The sequence below is a fragment of the Juglans microcarpa x Juglans regia genome, chromosome 3S (genome assembly GCF_004785595.1).
Source record: "Juglans microcarpa x Juglans regia isolate MS1-56 chromosome 3S, Jm3101_v1.0, whole genome shotgun sequence".
Taxonomy (NCBI): Eukaryota; Viridiplantae; Streptophyta; class Magnoliopsida; order Fagales; family Juglandaceae; genus Juglans; species Juglans microcarpa x Juglans regia.
Genome location: NC_054599.1, coordinates 26,624,922 through 26,646,621, shown reverse-complemented (window position 1 = coordinate 26,646,621; position 21,700 = coordinate 26,624,922). Strand labels below are relative to the sequence as shown.

The following is a 21,700-nucleotide window of genomic DNA, read 5'->3' as shown; positions in this document are numbered from 1 at the left end:
CAGATTTGAAGTTTGTTATTCTCGGACGATTTTATTAGAGTTTCAATTTACACCTTCAAGGATCTGAAATGTTCAGAGGGTCGTTCCCCAAAATAAAATAATCTTGAAAACTTTAGTTCTAGATAGGGTCAGTTCACAAATTTCAAGTCTTTAGAGATGCATATTGTAATTCTTTAGCAGTTTGAAGATGACAAATACCAAAGCTGAAAATTTGAAGGGAACTTACAATTTCCATAGAAACCAATCTCCTGTATGCATTTATATGCCATCCCTTTAGTTAAAAGAATGTGAGCATATGATTTTAAAAATACATCCCTTGTTCTTTAAAATAAATAAATAAATAAATAAAATCCAAATTTGAGGCTCTAGATTTATCATACATATTTATTGATGAAAAATGTTGACATCATTGTATGTTGTCGTGCATGATAAATTAACATTACGTCATAAATATAGATAATAAAATCTACATTTTTTCATCAGTATAAATTTTTAGGATAAATTCTAAATATAAATATTTCACCATGGGCTTCCATTAATGGCATATTCCATTGTGCATAAGGGGAGGATACTAATTATTTGACCACAGAAAGTTCATTATTATTTTTCGTGAGTTGACATCAGCACTTGCGTGTCTTTCCCTAAAAATCTTATATTTTTTGTGGTATGAGATGCAATTAGCCTAAAGATTACAAGGAATAAAATGACCATTCAGTTTCTAGAAGAAGACCATTCGTTTTTAGACATTCAATTTCTGCTTATTCTCTATAAAAGATGTCTTTGGTAACTTCCTGGAAATCAATCTTATGCAAAGGAAATGTTCATTAATAAAGAACAAAGGTAGCGTAACGGATAAGAAAAGAGGGCCCAATATAAAAAGTTCTAAAAAAACAAGAATTATGAGAGAAGGAAGGCCCACGCACCAGTTGATTCACCAGCCTGGAGAAGAACCGCATGCTTCCAACGGGCTTGAAAAGGGTGATGTAGTTGGCCCGCCCACCCACCCCTCCCATAGGGCGACGGATATGAACGTAGTAAATATCAATTTCTATTTTTAAAAAAATTATAAGATAAATATCTTCGTCATAATAAAAATCAAATGTGTCGATCTGATAATCATGAAAATGCAAATTCTCTAACACTTAAGTACTTACTTGTAAATAGAATGAAATCTAATCAAAAGGTTGCCCACCGTTAAGATAACAATGAGTACCGGTCCAAATAAACCGTGGCTTTATCAAAGTTGAAATACGGCTTAGCTTTTTTCCTTCCTATCCAGAAGGTGTTTGATGCTCCGAGAAGTCTATCCAATTCCTGGGAGGGTGTTAATACATAAGATTTGGGATCCGATGGACCTACATTATGAGACTCTTTGCTTGCCTTCAAGGCAAAGTGCTCTTTCCTTTACAAGTCATGACACCGAGATACACGAGGACTAGGACTGTGGTCTCTCTCTCATTGTTTCCCAGACTGTTGCATGGTGGGACCCCTCCAACATGATATGTCCTAATAGAATATATCAGTCCAAGAATCTAATGTCCAAGAAAGAGGGACATGGAAAAGTGATTTGGGGTCTTATAGACTCGAGTGCTATATATATATTTCTTCTACGAAAATTGTTGTGTATAAATGATTGATACATGAACTTATTAAGGGTAGTAGTAGATTTCAACAACGATCGTGAAGATCAGATACATTCAGTTCTTCTCTGCTCCTATTCAATACACGACAACTTGTGGGAGAACAATATATTGCAGGAAATAATATTGCAGAGATCTCATCATTTGTCGTATGAGAGAGAGAGAGAGAGAGAGAGAGAGAGAGAGAGGTTACACAGCAATCATTAGATTCTACAGTTCTAACGTGTTGGTGCCAATAATCAATTACAAGATTGTCTAGTTTTAACTTTTGGGTGTCAACAATCAATTTGCAGGAATGCTGACACTAGTGTAGTGTGGGCCTTTTCCCCCGCTCTTGCCTCCCCCATCATCTTTCTTTGTTTCTTCCACTATATCAGATTCTTCTGTTCAACAAACACCCTGATCTCTAAATCTCTTCTTCATTGTTATGCCACACCTCTCATCTTTACTCAACTTCTTAAAACTTACACCTTTATTCTCTTCCACTCCCACCCTTCCAAGTTTGCAGGTTTAATGGCTTCCTATGCATCCAAACCAGCACCTGCAAAAAAGCTCAGAGAACATCTCCAAGACCAACAAGAGCCTTTCAGCCTAGACACTTACCTTTCTGAACGAAGCTGGTTTGTGAAGACACGGAGATCCCCAATGAGATCACATGGTTGTGACTTCAACAAGGGAAGAAAAGGGATCTCTTATGCTACAAGGATTTTGGCTTCTGCAATATACAAGTTCATTCCCACTAACAATAGCCAGGAGCTTTCAAATGAAATCGCTTCTCCCACTCTCAGAAAGACCCATCTAATCGCAGAAAAAAGGGTCATATTCTCAACAAAATGTTTAAACGCATGTCTTTCGGCTGATTATAGCAACATTGAAGAAAATTGTTTACGTTCTAAAAGAAATCAAGGCCTTGCTCAAGCAAGCCCTGCAATGGCCTATGAATTTGGGAAGTCAAACACAGTGGAGGTACGAAGCCTTAGAATTATAAACCATGGTTGCAACTTGCAAGGACGCGTTTCAGATTTCAATTTCTTTATTCCAGCATTATTTGGTTGCAGTTTCATCGATTTAGGCTCACTAATCAACAGGCTACTGCAGATACAATACTTCAGTGGATAAGCATGGAAGAGAGCATGCAGCTGAGCACTGCATCACTACTGAGGGAAGCACCCTCCAACGAAGGTTCATCGGTTTCATAAACACCGTATTTTTTTATTTATTAGAAAAACAAGGAAAACAGAATATACCATGCATCTCCTGGTTTCCAATTATTAACATGCATATTTCATTCTTTTGTGCAACAAACAGCGGGTGACTTCAAAACCAAAAAAGCGCTATCAAGTTACACATCCATTCAGAGCATAAGAGACGCAGGAGACTCCATTGTCTCCGTTTCTCAATTACAATTATTGAAAAACTCATCGATTGAGAAGAGGAGCCATGTCAGTTTCGCCAAACCGAAGGGGGTAACTTTGAAGGGTTCTTCCGAGTCTTCTCAGTGCCTACGATGCAAAAGGCTCTTGCAACAAAGGAAGCAGCTTCTATTTGATTCCGAGAAGGAATCCTTGGAAACCCATGGAAGGAATGAAAAAAAGGAGCACACTCAAGGAATATCAGTCACAGAAGATATGGAGATAATGATCTGTGAGCATATCTGCTCATGGGGGAAACAAGCTGGAGGCTTTACAAACAAAATCCACCAGATGAAATCTGACTTCTCCGCAACATTAGAAGAATGGTGTGATTTTCATCAACTGAAGAGGGAGATAGGCATGAAGATAGGAGATGCTATCATGGAAGAAATTGTCAGAGAAATGATTTACTTGTTTTTGCAGTAAATAAGGTGTTCAATTTCCATCCAGGGGGATAGATACTTGAGCAAACACCCAAGGCTAGGCTTCATGAATTCTTCAAGTGAACAGGCTGGTTCCATGAAAGGACTGAACATGAATGAAGAAAGCATACACACCTCGAACAAATCTTGAGGAAGAGAAAATCAATCAACTTATCCTGGACTGACAAGTTACAAGCTCCTCATCTTTACTTCTTTCTTTCCTTACAGCTATAAAGAAAAGCTATTTCTTCCAAGTTCAAATATATAGAAGAAGCTAACAGATCACCGATTGTGTCACACAAATTATATTCATAAAATAAAATATAAAAACACTAATACTATTTCAAGTAAGATGATAATGCCAAGTTGTTTGATATGTCAGTAAATAAGTTTGCAAAAATATATTTAGTACTAATTAGCAACTGTTACAAATGAAAATATAGCCATGTTATTATGTACATATCCATCAGAAAGTAGAAATTCACTTAATATGATACCTATCCAATTAAACATAGATCGATCTTAAAATATATATATATATATTTTTATTAGGAAGAAAAACTCAACTAATTTTGAGACTACACAAACTCACTCCTAGAATATATTTCTATTTATAAGTACTGCACTCGAAGAAATTATTAATTCTTTATTTTATTTATAATTTGATTATGGTCAAATATTTTATTACTAACGTTAACAAATTAGATAAGAAAGAAAAACTGAATATGAGGTGTTTAAAAATTTTGAATTATCTAATATTTATTGACACGATATTTTATAATATTTTCATTTTATAATTATATTTTTGTTATAATATTTATTGACGCAATATTTTATAATATAGTCCCTATTTAAAAAAGAATAATTCTACTTATCATTCCACATACTACAAACCACATTTTTTTTTAATTTTTTTTTCATAATAAGTATGTGGTGTATAGATAATAAGTAAAATAACTCAATTAGTATAATAAGAATAAAATAAAATAAAAAAAAGTTTTTTTAAAAAAAAAATGAGTAAAGTGTATGACATGGAATGGGGAGTAGCATTCTCATTTAAAAAACTAGGTATATTATAAATATAATTGTATTTATGTATCATTCCTACCTTTCGCTTGTTCTTTGTTGGTGTGGCTGCCAAATCTTTTCCTAATTAAATCGCCAAGTATTTTGTTTTGAAACCTTGCCTTGACGGTTAAGAGATTTGGTCAAAGGTATGCTTGTAAATAAATAAATAAATAAATAAAGTGCTGCTACACCCATTCCACTTTCCAACTACCGAGAAAACTAATTTCTTTTTTAAATATTTTTTAAAATCCTTTTAATATTTAAAAATAAATACAAATTACAAGCTCAATAAAAATTACTTTTTTAAATCATTAAATAAAACAAACAAATAAATAAATAATAAAAAAGAGCATCCTTGGTAAGTCCAGGATTATTGAAAAAAAAAATTATATATATATATATATAAATAATAATCTTTTTTGATGATTTTATTTCAGTTTGAGACCGCATAAAACGCTCGCTCATCTTCATCCCTTCCGAAAGGTTCGTTCAGTCGTTTTCCGAATTCTCAAATTTCCCTTTGGGCTTCAACAATAAACCCCGTGAATTTAGACCTTATTCTGATGCAAGTGCAACCATGAAACTGAGACTTAGATCCGTCGAATCCAAGCAAACCCTCAGAATTGAAGTTCCCGCTCCCTTTACTCTCCAACAACTTCAAGAAACCCTCTCTCAATCAATCTCCTCTTCCTCTTCTCTTCATATCTCTCTCAATCGCAAGGACGAGCTCCAGGCCTCCTCACCCGAGGCGTCCCTGCACTCCCTCGGAATCACCTCAGGTGACCTTCTCTACTTCACCTTCGACCCCGCCGGCTTCTCCTCTTCTCCAATCCAAACCCAGGCCCGAGATTCCGTACAAAAATCTCAAGCCCTAGCCCCTAGATTCTCTAATCGAGACACCGGGTCTCAAATTACTCGAGAACCTAAGACCCTAGGAGAAATGTCCTCGAATCCAGAAACCCCCATTCCAGAGTCGTCCGTACAAGGGCTTCCAGAATGGCCTGATGTTGCTGACTCCGACATGAGTGATTCAACTATTCTTCAGGAACAGGGCGGGTCCCTGGTGTCGGATTCAGACTACGAAGAAACCCTAGAAGTTACTAGTGCTGAAACCGTGGAAGTGGCTGATGGGTCGGTTTCATCATCGGGGAAGAAGTTTTACGAGCGGTGTTTTCTGAGAAGGATACTGGGGGAGGAATTGGGCGATTACGGCGGGGACCACAAACTCTTGGTGATTGCGGTTCACGCGGTTCTTTTGGAGTCCGGTTTCGTCGGATTCGATTCCATCTCCGGAATTCGGATTGACCGTTTTCATCTTGCGGATGAGTGGCCTTCGAACGCGTTCACGATGTCGCTTTGTTACACTCTGCCAGAGCTCTTAGGTAATGATGATGGATATGCTGCTAAGGTGCCTGAAAGTGTTGTTTTGAAGTTTCAGAGTTTGGGGCACTTTATCAATATTTACGGGTCTCTGGCTGGGGGCAGGTCGGGCTTGTACAGGGTGTGTTTGAATGAGAATAGGTTTGCGCCGGCGATAGGTTTGGCGAATGGCGATTCTAATAGAGCTAACGACGAAGATGGGTACCCAGAAAGTGAGGTTTTTGAGTTTTGGAAGATTGTGAAGGATGGGCTTGCATTGCCACTCTTGATTGATCTCTGTGAAAGGGCTGGGCTGGTGCCTCCCCCTTGCTTCATGCGCCTCCATGCGGAGCTTAAGCTTAAGATTTTGGAGTCTCTTCCCGGAGTCGATCTGGCAAAGATGGGATGTGTGTGTTCCGAATTGCGATATTTGTCTTCCAATAATGAGCTGTGGAAACGCAAATTTGAGGAGGCATTTGGACGGGGAGGAGGAGGGATTGAAGCGCGGGGGTTGATTCAATGGAAGGATAGGTTTGGTACAATCTGGGAGAGCAACAAGAAGAGGAAGAGGGAAGCTTGGCCAAGGCGAGGGGTTTTATTACCAGTGAGAAGGGACCCTAGTCCGTTCGGGTTTCCTCCTCCAATGGTGGGGGGAGATTATGACCGCCTGCCGGGTCTTGGCGTCCCGTTACCCTTTGGACAACATGTTGTGGTATTTCCGCGGTTACAACTGAGGCGGAACTTCACACCACGTTGTAGTCTGGGACTAGGAGGTTCCGATTCGGGCGATTTCTAGTTTGGTGGCTCATTGTTTGTGTTCTGTTATCATCATGCACCTTTGCTGGAACTGAACCGAACCCCTTGGGAGGAGGTATCACCGACTCTTTGATTATGCATCTCTCTCTCTCTCTCTCTCTCTCTCTATATATATATATATATATATATACATATATAAATATGATGTTCAGACCTACTACTAGAATGTCAAGCCTAGTTTGCTTTGAGAGTTTCAGTTGGTCTTTTATGTTTATGTGGAGGAAACTTGGATTCTTCTTTCTTTATGTTCTTTAATAAGTAATTTTCTTCTAATTGTGAGTAGTGTGGATGACGTTTGCAAGGGAATGAATGATGTTCTCTTCTTAATAATGGTAGTTTTACTTTCCTATAAGGTCGGTTCTTTTCTTATGATTTTCTAGTTCATAAGCATGTTGATGGTGATGTGAATCCGGGTTTTGCCTCTTTAGACATGGGTTGAGGGGCACTCTGAACTTTAGAAGGTTCTTAGGCTTTCGAAGCCAATGCGGTAAAATATATGACAAGTTGCTGAAGTAGTGGACTCTGGCTTACACCACCTTTCTTAGTCTGTGTAGGCATTTACAAAAAAGAAAATCGATTTTTCCATGGGAGAGGAAAACTTTAAGAATTCAACACCAGTAAGGAAACAACAAAAACCAAACGTAAAACGCACCAAATATATAGTCTGTCTAGAGAATTAGAAATGGAACTTAGGGTTTTGTGTAGCACATGTTACACAACCCTTAAAAAGAAGAAAAATACTAAATCACACAGGCCAGCCAAAAGATAGCATCGTTCGGCCTAAATCACAACAGATAAATTTTAGATCTCTTCTTAGTACTCATCGCCTTCATCATCCTCCCCCTCCGCTGACTCAGCACCAACCTCTTCGTAATCCTTCTCCAAGGCAGCAAGATCCTCACGAGCTTCAGAGAATTCTCCTTCTTCCATGCCCTCACCCACATACCAGTGCACAAAGGCACGCTTTGCATACATAAGGTCAAACTTGTGGTCAATGCGGGAGAACACCTCGGCCACACTTGTTGAGTTCGAAATCATGCAAACAGCCCTCTGCACCTTGGCAAGGTCCCCTCCTGGAACAACGGTGGGAGGTTGGTAATTAATGCCGCACTTGAATCCTGTGGGGCACCAGTCAACAAACTGAATGGTGCGCTTTGTCTTGATGGTAGCAACAGCTGCATTGACGTCCTTAGGCACAACATCACCACGGTACATGAGGCAGCATGCCATATACTTGCCATGGCGAGGGTCACATTTGGCCATCATTGATGACGGCTCAAAAGCACTGTTGGTGATTTCGGCAACAGAGAGTTGTTCGTGATATGCTTTCTCTGCAGAGATGACTGGTGCATAAGAAGAAAGCATGAAGTGGATTCTGGGGTAAGGGACCAAGTTGGTTTGGAATTCAGTAACATCCACATTCAGAGCCCCATCAAACCTTAGAGAAGCAGTCAAAGAGGAGATCACCTGAAATTCATTTTATACGAGTAAAAAACACAAATATGCCAGTGGGAAAAAAAATAAGGGTACCTCCCCCATTTTTATCACAATTAGAGGTAAAACAATTGACAAATATCAATTACATCAGAATGCGAATTCTAACATTATAACCGTGCAGCTACTTACCTGAGAGACGAGGCGGTTGAGGTTAGTGTAAGTGGGTCGCTCAATATCAAGTGAGCGCCTGCAAATATCATAGATGGCCTCATTGTCCAAAAGTACAGCCACATCAGTGTGTTCCAGGAGGGAGTGGGTCGAGAGCACACTATTGTATGGCTCAACAACAGATGTGGACACCTGAGGAGAAGGGTAGACTGTAAAACCCAGCTTTGATTTCTTGCCATAGTCGACAGACAATCGCTCCAAGAGAAGGGAGCCAAGCCCAGAACCAGTGCCTCCACCAACGGCATTGAATACCAGGAATCCTTGGAGACCGGTGCAGTTGTCAGCAAGCTTTCTGATTCGATCCAAGCACAGATCAACAATCTCCTTGCCAACTGAAACCGGAAATTGACTTTTCATATTCTGCAATTGATATACACTACAGAAAGAAAAAGAAAATGCAGAGGTAAGTGGGACATGCTTACTGGTATAGTGGCCACGGGCAAAATTATTGGCAGCATCTTCCTTGCCACTTATAAGTTGTTCAGGGTGGAAGAGCTGGCGATAAGTTCCGGTCCTCACTTCATCAATGACAGTAGGCTCTAGGTCAACAAAGACAGCACGAGGGACATGCTTCCCAGCACCGGTTTCACTGAAAAAGGTATTGAAGGCATCATCACCTCCACCAACGGTCTTGTCACCAGGCATTTGACCATCAGGCTGCAAGATTTAAAAAAGTTAGCGATTTACCAATCAAACCAAATACTTGAACATGGACTACAAAAGGGCGCATGAAATGTTCATCCCACCTATTTTAATGGCTTCTAAAGACCATTAAAAATTGAGGTATAAATTAAATCACCAGTTCTCATGCACATAGGTATCCACAATTTTCAAAACGACCTAATAGAGATTTCCGTTTCTGATGAGTAAGATAATTAAATGAGGGAGCATTTTACTCTTTTTGAAATGTAATAACCTGAGCATAGATTACTTTGGAAAAGAAATTCAAATAAGCTCCAACTCATGTCAAACCAATACGATAAACATGTGATTCTCAAAACAAAAGGCAAGTTTCACAATCAACAGGTAGCCGGATGTAGCAACACCAATCAGCGATCAGTAATATTCAACTAACAACAGAAATTACGTGAGAAGCTTGGAAATGAAACGTATTGGCGAGCGATTGTAAAAATAGGACGTCCTTTCAGGCCTCATTTAGTTCTTTTAGTCAGGTGGTTAGATTAAATGAGATGTTTTATTAAAAAATAAATAAAATATTGTTATAATATTTTTTATTTTTAAATTTGAAAATAACGTATTATTTATTATATTTTGTATATAAGTTTAGAAAATTTGTAATAATGATTAAATTGAGATAAGATAATTTAGTTATGTATCCAAACCGGCCCTCAATTTTATGATAATCATTTTATCAGATCGAAACAGAGCCTTGAAAAATAAAAACGTTCAGTCTTAACGTAGGTATATAAGGCAGATCCGATTCCAAAACAGGCAGATCTAACGAACTAAAAGCATGCACCAACGAAGGAAAAGGAACTGCATATCAAGAATCAAATTAACTAGTCGGTGAGAAAATGACATTGAAGAAACACAGATCTGACGAATAAAAATAGACTAGCGAAAAGAAAAAGACCAAAATGAGGTGCGGAACTTGCAGATCTGACTAAAAGTAAAAGAATTCAGCGGAGAAAACCACAGATATTAGCAAACAAAAGCATCTTAGAGATATTTCTACATCGGTACTGCAACAATGGATAGAGAAGGAAGAAGAAGAAGACCTGGATGCCGTGCTCAAGGCAGTAAAGCTCCCAACAGGCGTTGCCGACCTGAATACCAGCCTGACCAATGTGGATTGAGATGCACTCTCTCATTTTCGCCGGTAAGTAAAGAAACAACTAAGTGAGGATGATTAGCAAAGGAGGGAAGAGCACAAATAAAGATCGAAGGCGTTTATCAAGACGCCCTCTGGTGAAAACTGGTGGTGATAGATCTGGAAGAGCACGAGCTTGGGGTGTGATATATAGCAAGTGGGGAAGAGAGAGAGAGAGAGAGATTTAACCATAGGTGTTAGCTGAGCCAGTGCAAATTGAGTTGGCAGTCTGTGGTTGGCGGTTGGCCTAACCAACCTACTAACTATAGTTTGTCATTTTTTCGATTTTCGAATTACTAAATTTTGCCGCCCGAGCGGGCCCAGTAGGCAGCAAGTGATCAACAACGTTCTGTTTGGCTACGAGGCTGGGTTTTTTCCTCTATCCAGTTTTTATATTTTTTCAATGAGTAATATTAAAGAGAAGCTACTATAATAGTGTTGCATACTTTACACTTATTACATGATTGCTTCTAATTTTTTATTTCTTTTTTTTAGACTTGGGAGATGTGTGATCTATATGATGCTACATCATGTGTGCAAAATAGTTACTCTCAACAGTAACTGCTATCTATATTTATTCTTTTTCAATACACCTTTCAGTTAGGGCTCGAGCCTAGCCCGATTTTGGTTTCGACTGGAATCAAAATACTCGAGAGTCCAAATTTGAGATTTTTTTTTATTTTTTGTACGAGTTCAACTCAACAAGCTAAACTCTCAACTCGAGCTCGTCCCAAAAAGAGTTCAAGTCGAGTCGAACTCGAGCTCGAATTGTTTATTTTTTTATTTTTTGAATAAAATTTAATAATTAATAAAATAAATAAATAAATAAAATAAAATATCTAATATTGAATTTATACAACTAACAAGTAAAACCTCTATTGAATTATTAAATTTTTAAAAAATTATAAATAATTAATATCTAACTAGTTGATATTTATTCAAAATAACAATATATTATATGCCTACATATATTATTAATACATATACTTAATATGATATCATATATCTATTTATATATGATTCTCACATACTAGTATATGAAATTAATAAATTTTATCGACTAATTATTATATAAATTATAAAATATATCTATGAAGTATATTCACTATAGACATAAGTAATTAGATTACATATTATATATTTAATTATAAAAGTGGTATGCTTATATTATTAGTTAATACATATATATATACATAAGTGTATGTATATATTTATCAATATATAAATGAGTTTTAATTGAGTTGAGTTAACGAGTCAACTCGAACATAAACGAGCTGACTTTAACGAGCTTTAGTCAAGTCGAGTCTTATCGTGTATGTGTCATTTACAAATCGAGCGAGTATCTGCTCTCACGAATGAGTTTTTTTTTTCACGAGTCGAGTTCAATTCGAATTTAACCAAACAAGTACCGAGCGGGCTATCGAACAGACTGGTTCATTTACAACCCTAACCTTTCTACACCGTTGTTTGGTTGTTTCTATTTTGTGTTTGGCAACTTTTCTTGATGGGGCGAGAGAGGGTAGTAGCTAGTAGGGTACCAAAGCCGATTGAAATTATGTGATGGGAAATTATATTCTTTGTTTTAAAAAATTTATCGTTTTCTGTTAATATAATTATTTTTAATACTTTTATATGTTAAGCATTTAAATGAACAATCTACTGAACTGTATTAAGTAAATAAATGTGATTGAAAATACAAGAAATTTCAACGAAAATTGACGTGGAAACTTCATTATTAATTTTAGGATGGAAAAAATGAACAAGAGCAAAGAGATAAGAAGGCTTAATAAGATAATGAGAATTTGATCCAAAATAAACTCAAATTTAGGTTTTGTAAAATGACGAGCATGATGCATTGCAATGCAATAAGATAATGAGAAGACTTCGGATCCATTTGGATGTTAAGAGTATTGCTAATCATCTATAAATAGTAATAAAATAGTTTGTACATAATAGTGCAATAGTCTGAAAATAGTTGTGTTTCCAAACATATCCGAATCCTTTTCTTGCTCCACTTCATGTGTTCCCTAATGAGGTGGAGAAGGACAAAGGTAGGAAAATGTCTTAATTCCTTCCCAATTTGTAATAGATAATAAAATCGATTGAATATGCTGCATTGTCCCGGTAAAAATGCCTCCCTAAGCGATGGTCTTGACCTGGATTGATTGGAAAGCCATTGGGGTTGCACGGGTTGAGGCAACATCTGAGACGACCAACACAGCATCCCCCTCCCTAAACATCCCTCTCAATTTTATTAGATCAATGCTTTTCGAGATGTTAACTTCCATATCATCCGATATATCAAGGAGGAGGGGAATCACTCCCCACTGCAGATTCAGAGCCATTCGGGTGCTATCCTCATTCGTGAATGCAATTATTGGAGGGTTTGGACGGTTCCGTGACAAGAGTGATGCCATGTGTCCATGCTTTGTGTACACAAAGATTGCATCCACGCCAAGTTTGTTAGCTGCAGGCAGAGCACACGGTTGTGAGGTAAGAAAAATATAAACACAACTGAAACTCGCATTTAAGCATCACAGGCCAAGTCATTGGTGTGCGGACATGAGCTTTTTTTTTTTTTTTTGTGTGAGCATGCACACGAGAGAGTGAGAGTGAGAGTGAGAGCGAGAGACAGATTATTGTTCTCAAAGTGCAATTTACTTTTTTTGTGACCGAAGGTAGACTGAAGCCACATGAGAAAGCATTTATGTACCACAGCATGGAAGTCAGCCTCTGAGCAATAAGTGCAATTTACTTTTTATGTGACCGAAGGTAGACTGAAGCCACTTGAGAAAGCATTTATGTACCACAGCATGGAAGTCAGCCTCTGAGAGCATAAGTTTGTGTATCGACCTATACTTTCATAGAATGACATAAACCATGCACTAATTCTCGCTTTCCTCATACCGTCAGAATCTGAGCAAAAACAATTGTGTTTGAACTTTGAACACAGTGACAATGAGACAATGACTTGATATATGAACACGTCTCAGTAACAAACTCCAGCAAGAGCTTACAGCTGCTATTTAGATGGTTTTTGAACTCAGAATAGTATGATTTTAGACGGTGGAGAAGTGAGATTACCCATTTCTGCAGCACAATTGCATATCTGCTCAGCGATGCGATCGGGCAATGATGCTCCCAGTTGATACGAATGGACAAGACTTTGTCGATTGTCCTCACGACCCCGAGTTTCCATTCGAGTGCTGGACATCCTCAAGACAGAGAGAGCTTTCTGTCCATATAAACCAATGGCTGACTCACCAGACAACATCAATGCATCTGCATACTGCCGAACTGCTTCAGAAACATCAGCAACCTAATGGCACCAAAGCATATATATAGTCAATAATATACATTCGAAACAACAATATTTTTTTATACATTATTTCTCAAGCATCCCCTCCCCTCCCCCTCATTCAAACAGAATTCCTCACTACCAAAATAATGACAGTGATGGAGGTACCTCAGCACGTGTTGGGATTGGATATTCAACCATCGACTCAAGAAGCTGAGAAGCTACAATCACTGGTTTGTTTAGCTTCCTGCAAACATTAATTATCTCTTCTTGCACAGTAGGAATCTGTTCAAGTGGGATTTCAACTCCAAGGTCACCTCGAGCCACCATGATTCCGTCAGACGCCTCTATGATTTCTTCCAACTTCTGAAGAGACTCCAAGCTCTCTATCTTTGCCAATACCCTTGTGGATCTGAAAAGCAAGCAAATTGATTCAAAGCAAAAACAGCAAACTAGAATAAAATCTGCATTCCTACTTTTAATAAAAAGTTAAAAAAGAAGCAAACTAGTAAGCCTAAATATCCTAAGTTCCAAGTGCTAAATAGAACATAATAACTACTTAACATATTTTTTTTTATCAGTAGAGCATACTAACTACTTATTAACTAAAGCATGATATCTTTCGATACTTTTAACACCGCATCACAAGCATGACAACCAGTTCATCTTCATCAGGAATAAACAAAGACAGAAAACATGGTAAGGAGACTTGATGTGAAAGATAAATATTCGGGCTCTGTTTGATACGAGCGAGTATTAGGATTCGTCGGATCCAAGCTCTGAGACACTAGTGTTAATATGTCAATAGTATTTTTAAAGAAATCAGGTTGCTTGAGAGGAGGAAAAATAAGTAATAATATGTAACCACAGAAAAAAGGAGATTAAAATAAATTTTTTGTGATAGCGTAATCCTTACTTTGATGATTTGGTGGAGAGGTAGTTCTTAAGATGCCTGACGGGATCAGAATCGTTTACAAATGACATGGCAATGAAATCGACACCTTCAGAAACTCCAAATTCAATGTCAGCCCAATCCTGTGGATATGAATAGTGAATTTACGAGCATCAAAAGATATTGCTAAAATTACGGGTTTTGCAGTTTCTTCTGCAGACTGAATAGCATGTCCGAATTCATGATGTTTTGATCAGGGAGTGGTATAGAGCCAATATTGGCGAAATGACAATAAACTGTGCATTCACCAGTTCCATGGACCAATGTCATGTTAAAGTTTAACTTATGGGTCCATAAGCTTAAAACACAAGAATCTAGAAGCCACAAAGGCAGGAAAACAAATTTCAAGAACAAAAGCATGTCAGCTCGACCTTAGTTGATAGAGTAGGAAGCCCATAATTCCTTCCCACAAGCTTCCCATCTCTCCAAAAGCTCAATTTAGCCCGAGGTAGGAATAAACCAGGGTCTGTACACTTGCAACGTAAATCACTCCCAATCTTTTCTATTACTTCAAACCCTGCCATTCCACCATCAATAACAAGTTCATCTCCCACCTCGATACCTGGACAAGTAGTAAATTTAATTGAGAACATGAATCTCAAGAAATTCAATATCACTGAGGTTATTGAGAGAGAGATAGAGATCAGAGATTGGGCAGGTTGGTAGGGGGAGCTGATTTTTTATTCTATTAGCAGCCATATGCGACTACCTTCTGAAAAACCTTCGTAGTTGGCTTGAACCGTGAATGGACGCGAACCGTCAAACTTTTGTGCAGTAAACAACCAGATTGAACCATCCTGATCATCCAAGTAAAAGAAAAACTCATCAAAATTGCATCTTTCCTATGATAGATCATCATTGGCGAACTAGACATAAAAAGAGGCTGTACACATTTTTCCAAATTGATACCTATATCTAAGACATAAAAGCCAGAAGAAATTAGTGATTTCAATGTAGTTACCTCTGCTTTGACAGAGGAAGGAGCCCCATGATCCACGACATGAACCTGAGTACCTTCAGTATCAATCATCACCGAAACGCAAAATCCCTTTGCCTCATTCAACCTCTTAATCTTCCTAATCACATCTCGGTGCCACTCTCTCGCATTATGACACATATTAAGCCTAGCCACGTTCATCCCTCCCAATGCCAACTTTTCCAATTCCTCCAACGAGCAACACGCGGGCCCAATCGTGCACACGAGTTTGGTCTTCCGCATCCCCAAGAACCCCTTCTCCCTCAAGTCACCCTCCGACACCACATCAAGCTCCAAAACCCCAGCTAAGCTCTTCAACTCACGCAAACCTTCCGATCCCTCCACGCTCACTTGTACCGCTGCCCGTACTCCAAACCCAAACTTTCCCTTAAACTTCCCTTCGTCACAACGAGATCCACCACCAAAAAGCGACGCTCCAAAAACCCGATTCTTCGAATCCAAACACGAGTTTTTAGTGATGATTCGACCGCACATTAGGCTTAAATCCCGGACGATCGCCATGGATCGAAAACCAGTGCTCTCAAAATCAACTCCTCGATGAATAGATCAAGCTAAAAGATATTACTTGGGATTGAAAGCACTTGGATTAGTAAAGAAACCAGTGCTCTCAATAAGTTTTAAGCACCCGGATCGAAAACTCCGCAGGGTTTTGGGTAGTGGAGAATACAAGGCAACGTAGAAGGGGGCCTGGGGATTTTTCTGTTAAAAAAGTCAATGAAGAAACCCTAGTTTAATCGGTATGCAATACCAAAGTGCCTCACCAGTTTAGGTTGTTTGCATTAAAGAATTTGAAAGATTGACGTCAAGTGAAAAGGGCGGTAGTAGACAGTAATAGCTAGGCAAGGCTGCCAAGGCCAGCTGTCCAAGTTTAACGGTCAACTGCTCTTTCAGGGTTAAGATTTTGCTCTTGTTGGTGTCGGCTGTGTTGTCACTTTCCCTGCAGTTTTGTTTTAAGTCGTGGGCCTGTGGCTTATTTATGGCGTCTGCATGGTTGGGTTTCAGAATCGTCAGAGGTTTCTCAGGCTGTTTTTGGATATTGGATGAGTTTTATTAATTATTATTGTGATTTATTATTTTTTTAAAAATTAAATTCATTTCAACTTATTACATAAATTCAAGCATAAAGTTTAATTTATTTATATTTAAATGTATCTCAATAAAATTTATAAAATATTATTATTTATAAATCAATTTAAATTATTAAAGATCATCTCAATGTCTAAAGGCAACCTTAAATTTTATTGATCAAACACTGGCATTCAAGGTAGGAGTCTAGGACAGAGATAAACGAGAAGGTGATCAAAACTTTTAAGTTTAGAATTCGATAAATACTCCAAATGAATCTAAATACAATCGTAAAAGATAGCGTGAGAGGGAAGTGGGCACAAAGTATTCGGCATAGTGGGTAGCGCATGAGATTGCAATGTAATGCAGAAGAGAGCAATACAACATTGATTTCCACGTGACAAATTGTACGGAATAGGGTCACTGAACAAGTGGGCTTAGCTTGGTGCTGTCACTGCGTCGGACTCCCTACCTCATCGCTGTCTGTCTCTCGTTGAAAGAGAGAAATCGTGCAAGTCTTCCGTTCACGTGCCATATAAATCTCTCACTGTTCTTATAAAAATTATTTTAAATTAGTATGGTCATTTTAATAAGAGAAATATTAGATATAATCAAGTTGTAAAAGTGTTGTACATTTCTTTTAAAAAAAAATGTGTTCATCGCTAAAAATTTAATTTTTTTTATATAGATTTCATATTTATTAACTTTTTCTTTTCAAAATGAATATACGGCAACTGTATATAATTACAAATATTATTTCTCTTTTAATAATTTTTATCGTAAGTTTGGGTTTGTAAAGGGAGTACGGCCTCTGGTCTAGTGTTTTGGTATGCATATAACTACGAGTGTCAAATCGTGTTAACGGATCGTATTCGTGTCATGTCAAGGCATGTATATTATATTATATTATATGGATAAATCCAAACACGACCCGTTAAGCTTATCGTGTCAAAATATCAAATTCTAACATGACCCATTAACATAATGGGTCGTGTCGTGTCAGCTCGTTTTGACCCATTAGTGAACACTACGAAATAGGTTAACATGACCCAACCCGTTTATGTAAAGGGGTTGAACAAACATGAAATTAACCTATTTGACATCATTAAATTTAACATAATTTTATATAAATGTTAACATCACATTATCTATAAAAAATATATATATAAAATTAATTCTAAATCCAAAATTACAATCCAAATAATAAAAATATTGAAATTAAAATTCCAACAATTTTACTTTTAGGTATAAGAGTATAATTATAACTTTAACTTTCTTAATGGGTCAAAACGAGTCGACCCGTTATCAACCCGTTAAGCAATCGTGTCTTATCCGATTAACCCGTTTTGACCTGAACCCATTAATACTAAACTCAAACCCGTTATTATCATGTTAGGTTGACGGGTCATGTCACACTGTCACATATTGTCACTGCTACATATAACCTTGTTCCACCCTGTCGAACTCTTTTGGATTTTGGCACGTATAGAAATTGCTTTTCTGTTATTTTTTAAATCAAGCTAGATCTTAGTATTATGAAACACGAATAATAAGAAAAATATTAGGCTCGAGAAAAGAATTGCAGACAATTATTTTATAAATTTTTATAATTTTTTTTGAAAGAATAAATATGTACAACTTAATATGATGAGTTTTGCTATGTATAAACAAGTTTGCGTACCAATCTACGTATTAATGTTGTTGTTTTCATATTTTAAATTCAAATTAGTATTGTTTTTCAATAAAATCTACTTTCTGATCAATCATATCGAATATGTGCGCGTATTAGTGCGCAAAATCGCTTACAATTAGATTTTTCCTAATATGATTCGATTGATTATAAATTTTTTTTTTCTTTTTTTTTTTTTTTTTTTTTTTTTTATAAAATACACCTAATGTAAATTTGTATAACTTTCCCTTTTACAATTCTCTAGAATTTCTACAATAATGCGAAGAAGGCACGTAGTCAGCTCCATTCCTCTTAAATAGAGTATTAAAGAGTTTAGCCAATAAAAAATAAATTACCAAAGAATTTGACATTTTAATATCCTTATTCGTTTGGACATGCAGCTTCTCTTCCCGGTGTTATATTGTTTCCAAATTTTATCGTATTTTATAAGCAGCGGAGTCGTTCTTCTACATATTAGTAGGATGCTTTTTTTTTTATTATTATTAATATCGAGTGTTCGAGAACAAGGGGTGCACAAGTGTTCGGTAAGGAATTTTTCACAAATACATATCAGATAATTTATTGAAAAAATCTCTCAATCTGATGATTTATAGAAATTGTTTATACTCAAAAGAATTCGAACCTTAGATGTAAAAAGAGCATACCATCGGAACTAAAATCTTTTAACACTGGACATAACCCCAAAGGATTAGTAGGATGCCTACCTGTTTGGCAGAGATTCTTGCATTCCTTTTGTCCCTACTCCAACCTACCTTATACCTTTAGTCAATCTTTTCCCCAATATTTCCTACCTCATAACTAAAAGGCCCTAGAAAATTAACAAACCCGTTTCAATATCAAATCTATTAGATTCACAAGCATATTATTTTTCCCATATTCTCTCCCAAATCCAATTTGATTATCATGATCACCCCAAAGCTCTGATGACATGCAGAGCTCTTCTCGTTCGTAGTCTTTATTTGGCCCATCAAACCTAATTGAATTATATACTTTTTGGGGTTTTGAATTTTGCCCTAAAAGAGAGGAAGTTGGCATCTCCGGAGAAGGGGTCTTGAAAAGATCTGAGCATAGGACAAAGGGTAGGTGAAGGAAAATAATATGAAATTTCGAGCCCATCACCAGGATATTACATATTTATATATATATATATATATATATAAAAGTCATATACGTTGATGTACAGAGGATGTATGAATAGTAGACGTCGAGTAGAATATTTCTCTCTATATATATATATTTTTTTTAAACGTAGTCGTTTTTTACATTTGAAAGTTCAAATGTTCTCTCTCCCAGGAACACCCCCCATTACGTCTAGCATAAGAGTGCAAGTCGGTTGGTCATGTCTAGTTCAGTCCAATCCAGCGATAGACCGAATATTTTTTATCCATCATTTTTTTTGAACCGGACTGGACCGAACACCCTTAGGGACCGAACCAGACCGGTAGCTATCGGTCCGGTCCGGTTCAATCAGTCCAGCCTAATTTTTTTTTCTTTTTTTAAATCAATTAATAAATTTTTTATTTAAAATACTAAATTAAACTAAGTGACTTATTAATATGGATTATGTAACAAACTCAATAAAAAAATATTTTGTATGATCAATGATAATAAATTAGATGAAAATTACATTATTAATTTATATAATTACTATATAATTAACTAATTAATATTATATATTAGTTAATTGATAGAATATTAACAAGTGTTAATAACATATTTAAAATTTTATATTGTTAATTGTACAATTATTATATAAATAATATATAAAATATTTTTTGTATTTTTATTTTTCATTTAGTCCGGTCAGGTGGAAAAATCCTGGACCGTGGACCTGACCGAAACCTTTCGAACCTTTTGGTCCTTTAAACATGGACCGAGACCAACCGGTCTCAATCTCAGTCTGAACCGAAACAGTCGGTCCGTTTGGTCGGTCCCGGATCGGTCGTCTATCATCCCGAGTCTCGCGTCTTCTCCCTCTCTGCAGTGAATCTAGGGCAAACTTGCCCATAGCAGTTAATCAAGCAGCAAGCTCGAATCAACAGCAAACTCGACTCCCATGCTTCCGTCAATTTCAAATCCCCTTGTGTCCAGAAATAGCGTATACTTGAACACTGTTTTGGAGGTTGTTTTCCTTAATTTATATAGCCTATATAACAATTGGGAGTTTTGCTTCCTTACTCTTCGACGATCTCTCTGATTGTTTTTATGGGTCTAATACTTACTTATAAAATAATTTGATAGATATCAAATATATTGTGTAGAAGATGGGTACTGCAAAGCCCAACTTGGAAAAGTTTTTTTAGGAGAAGAAGCGCATTAGGAATCCTCTTGTTCCTATTGGTAACCCCTCATTCTCAGTTTCCATTAGTCATTTTTTAAAAGAGGAAGAAACATTCTAGGGGGAGAAGCGGGGTGATGCGGGATGTAATTTGGAGGGGGGGTGTTTTGTGTTCCTGGGAGAGAAGACATTTGAACGAGGAAGAAATGTCAATGTTTAAAAAAAAAAAAAAAAAACCACGTGGGCTAGTGTCATCTTTTGTCATGTGAGTAAGTATATTCGTGGAATATATATGTATTGTGTAATTATTTTGAAAAATAGTGTAATTTATTATTAAAAAATAATTTTTTTATATGAGTCTCATATTTACTAATTTATTTTTAAAGAAGATTATGCAGCGAATGCAATTACATGAAAATCCAATTTTCATTTACAAACATGAACATGCGTACAAATTTGCCATGTACATGAAACAACACCAATATCCAATAACCAACAAATGACAACACAATCCAATCACACAAACAACTACATCCTCCAATTCATCCAACCCTCTTACTCCTCGGACTCAGTCCGGCATAACCAACCAGTTCATAGTAAAATGAGTTAGTGCAAAAATACATTTAAATCATGAAAGTTATTTGGGAAAATACTTACAGCGCTATATAGTAATTTTTGAAGGATCACAGAGCTGCAAGAAGTGGCAACACAGCTACAGAACAGTGCAAAATGCACTATGGTCGTGGGTCTCAAAAACTCACTTTTGAACGGGGACAATCCAAGACCCGAGATTGATAGGGTAGAACTTAGGGATGTCGGTGAAGCTAATGGTGGTGGTGGTGGTTGGCTGTGGGTGGCAGCGTAGAGGGTGGTTGAAGGCTAAAATGCCCAAATCAGAAATGTTGATGAATGTGCTTCACCGGTAGTAGATTGGGACTGAGGATGGGTGCATTAGGTTGCTATGAGGTCGATGATGCAGCTAGATCACCAACATAACAATGACTTGGTAGAAAACGTTTAGATGATTTAAGGGTCGAGAATGACCTAAGGAAGGTCAGATCTAAATACTTGAAACCTAAACAGAGTCACGAACCACCCAAGCCAATAAAACCCAAAAACCTACAAGCACAGAAAATAGAAGAGGAAGTGTTTCAGTATGCATATGCATGAAACCTACGCAGATCCAAAGAAAAACCTATAACCATTT

At 37.1% G+C, this 21,700-nt stretch overlaps 4 protein-coding genes across 4 annotated transcripts; 2 read left to right on the top strand and 2 right to left on the bottom strand.

Annotated features, from left to right (window-relative positions):
* Positions 1–1,659: 1,659 nt before the first annotated feature.
* Positions 1,660–3,826, top strand: LOC121256973. The gene is made up of 4 exons (XM_041157794.1): positions 1,660–2,606; positions 2,729–2,801; positions 2,943–3,460; positions 3,510–3,826. The coding sequence occupies exons 1-4, from the start codon at positions 2,154–2,156 to the stop codon at positions 3,516–3,518; spliced, it is 1,053 nt and encodes a 350-aa protein (XP_041013728.1). The 5' UTR covers positions 1,660–2,153; the 3' UTR covers positions 3,519–3,826.
* Positions 3,827–4,952: 1,126 nt separating this feature from the next.
* LOC121256971 (F-box protein SKIP22-like) lies at positions 4,953–6,987 on the top strand. The gene has a single exon (XM_041157792.1). The coding sequence runs from the start codon at positions 5,120–5,122 to the stop codon at positions 6,695–6,697; it is 1,578 nt and encodes a 525-aa protein (XP_041013726.1). The 5' UTR covers positions 4,953–5,119; the 3' UTR covers positions 6,698–6,987.
* A 352-nt stretch (positions 6,988–7,339) lies between these two features.
* On the bottom strand, positions 7,340–10,434 carry LOC121256972 (tubulin alpha chain). The gene is made up of 4 exons (XM_041157793.1): positions 10,122–10,434; positions 8,805–9,039; positions 8,344–8,714; positions 7,340–8,184 (listed from the first exon to the last, which is right to left on the bottom strand). Exons 1-4 carry the CDS (start codon positions 10,212–10,214, stop codon positions 7,531–7,533), a joined length of 1,353 nt encoding a protein of 450 aa, XP_041013727.1. The 5' UTR covers positions 10,215–10,434; the 3' UTR covers positions 7,340–7,530.
* A 1,650-nt stretch (positions 10,435–12,084) lies between these two features.
* LOC121256970 (pyruvate kinase isozyme A, chloroplastic-like) lies at positions 12,085–16,410 on the bottom strand. Its single transcript, XM_041157791.1, has 7 exons — positions 15,425–16,410; positions 15,173–15,260; positions 14,835–15,025; positions 14,428–14,546; positions 13,680–13,923; positions 13,298–13,532; positions 12,085–12,680 (listed from the first exon to the last, which is right to left on the bottom strand). Exons 1-7 carry the CDS (start codon positions 15,959–15,961, stop codon positions 12,352–12,354), a joined length of 1,743 nt encoding a protein of 580 aa, XP_041013725.1. The 5' UTR covers positions 15,962–16,410; the 3' UTR covers positions 12,085–12,351.
* Positions 16,411–21,700: the final 5,290 nt, after the last annotated feature.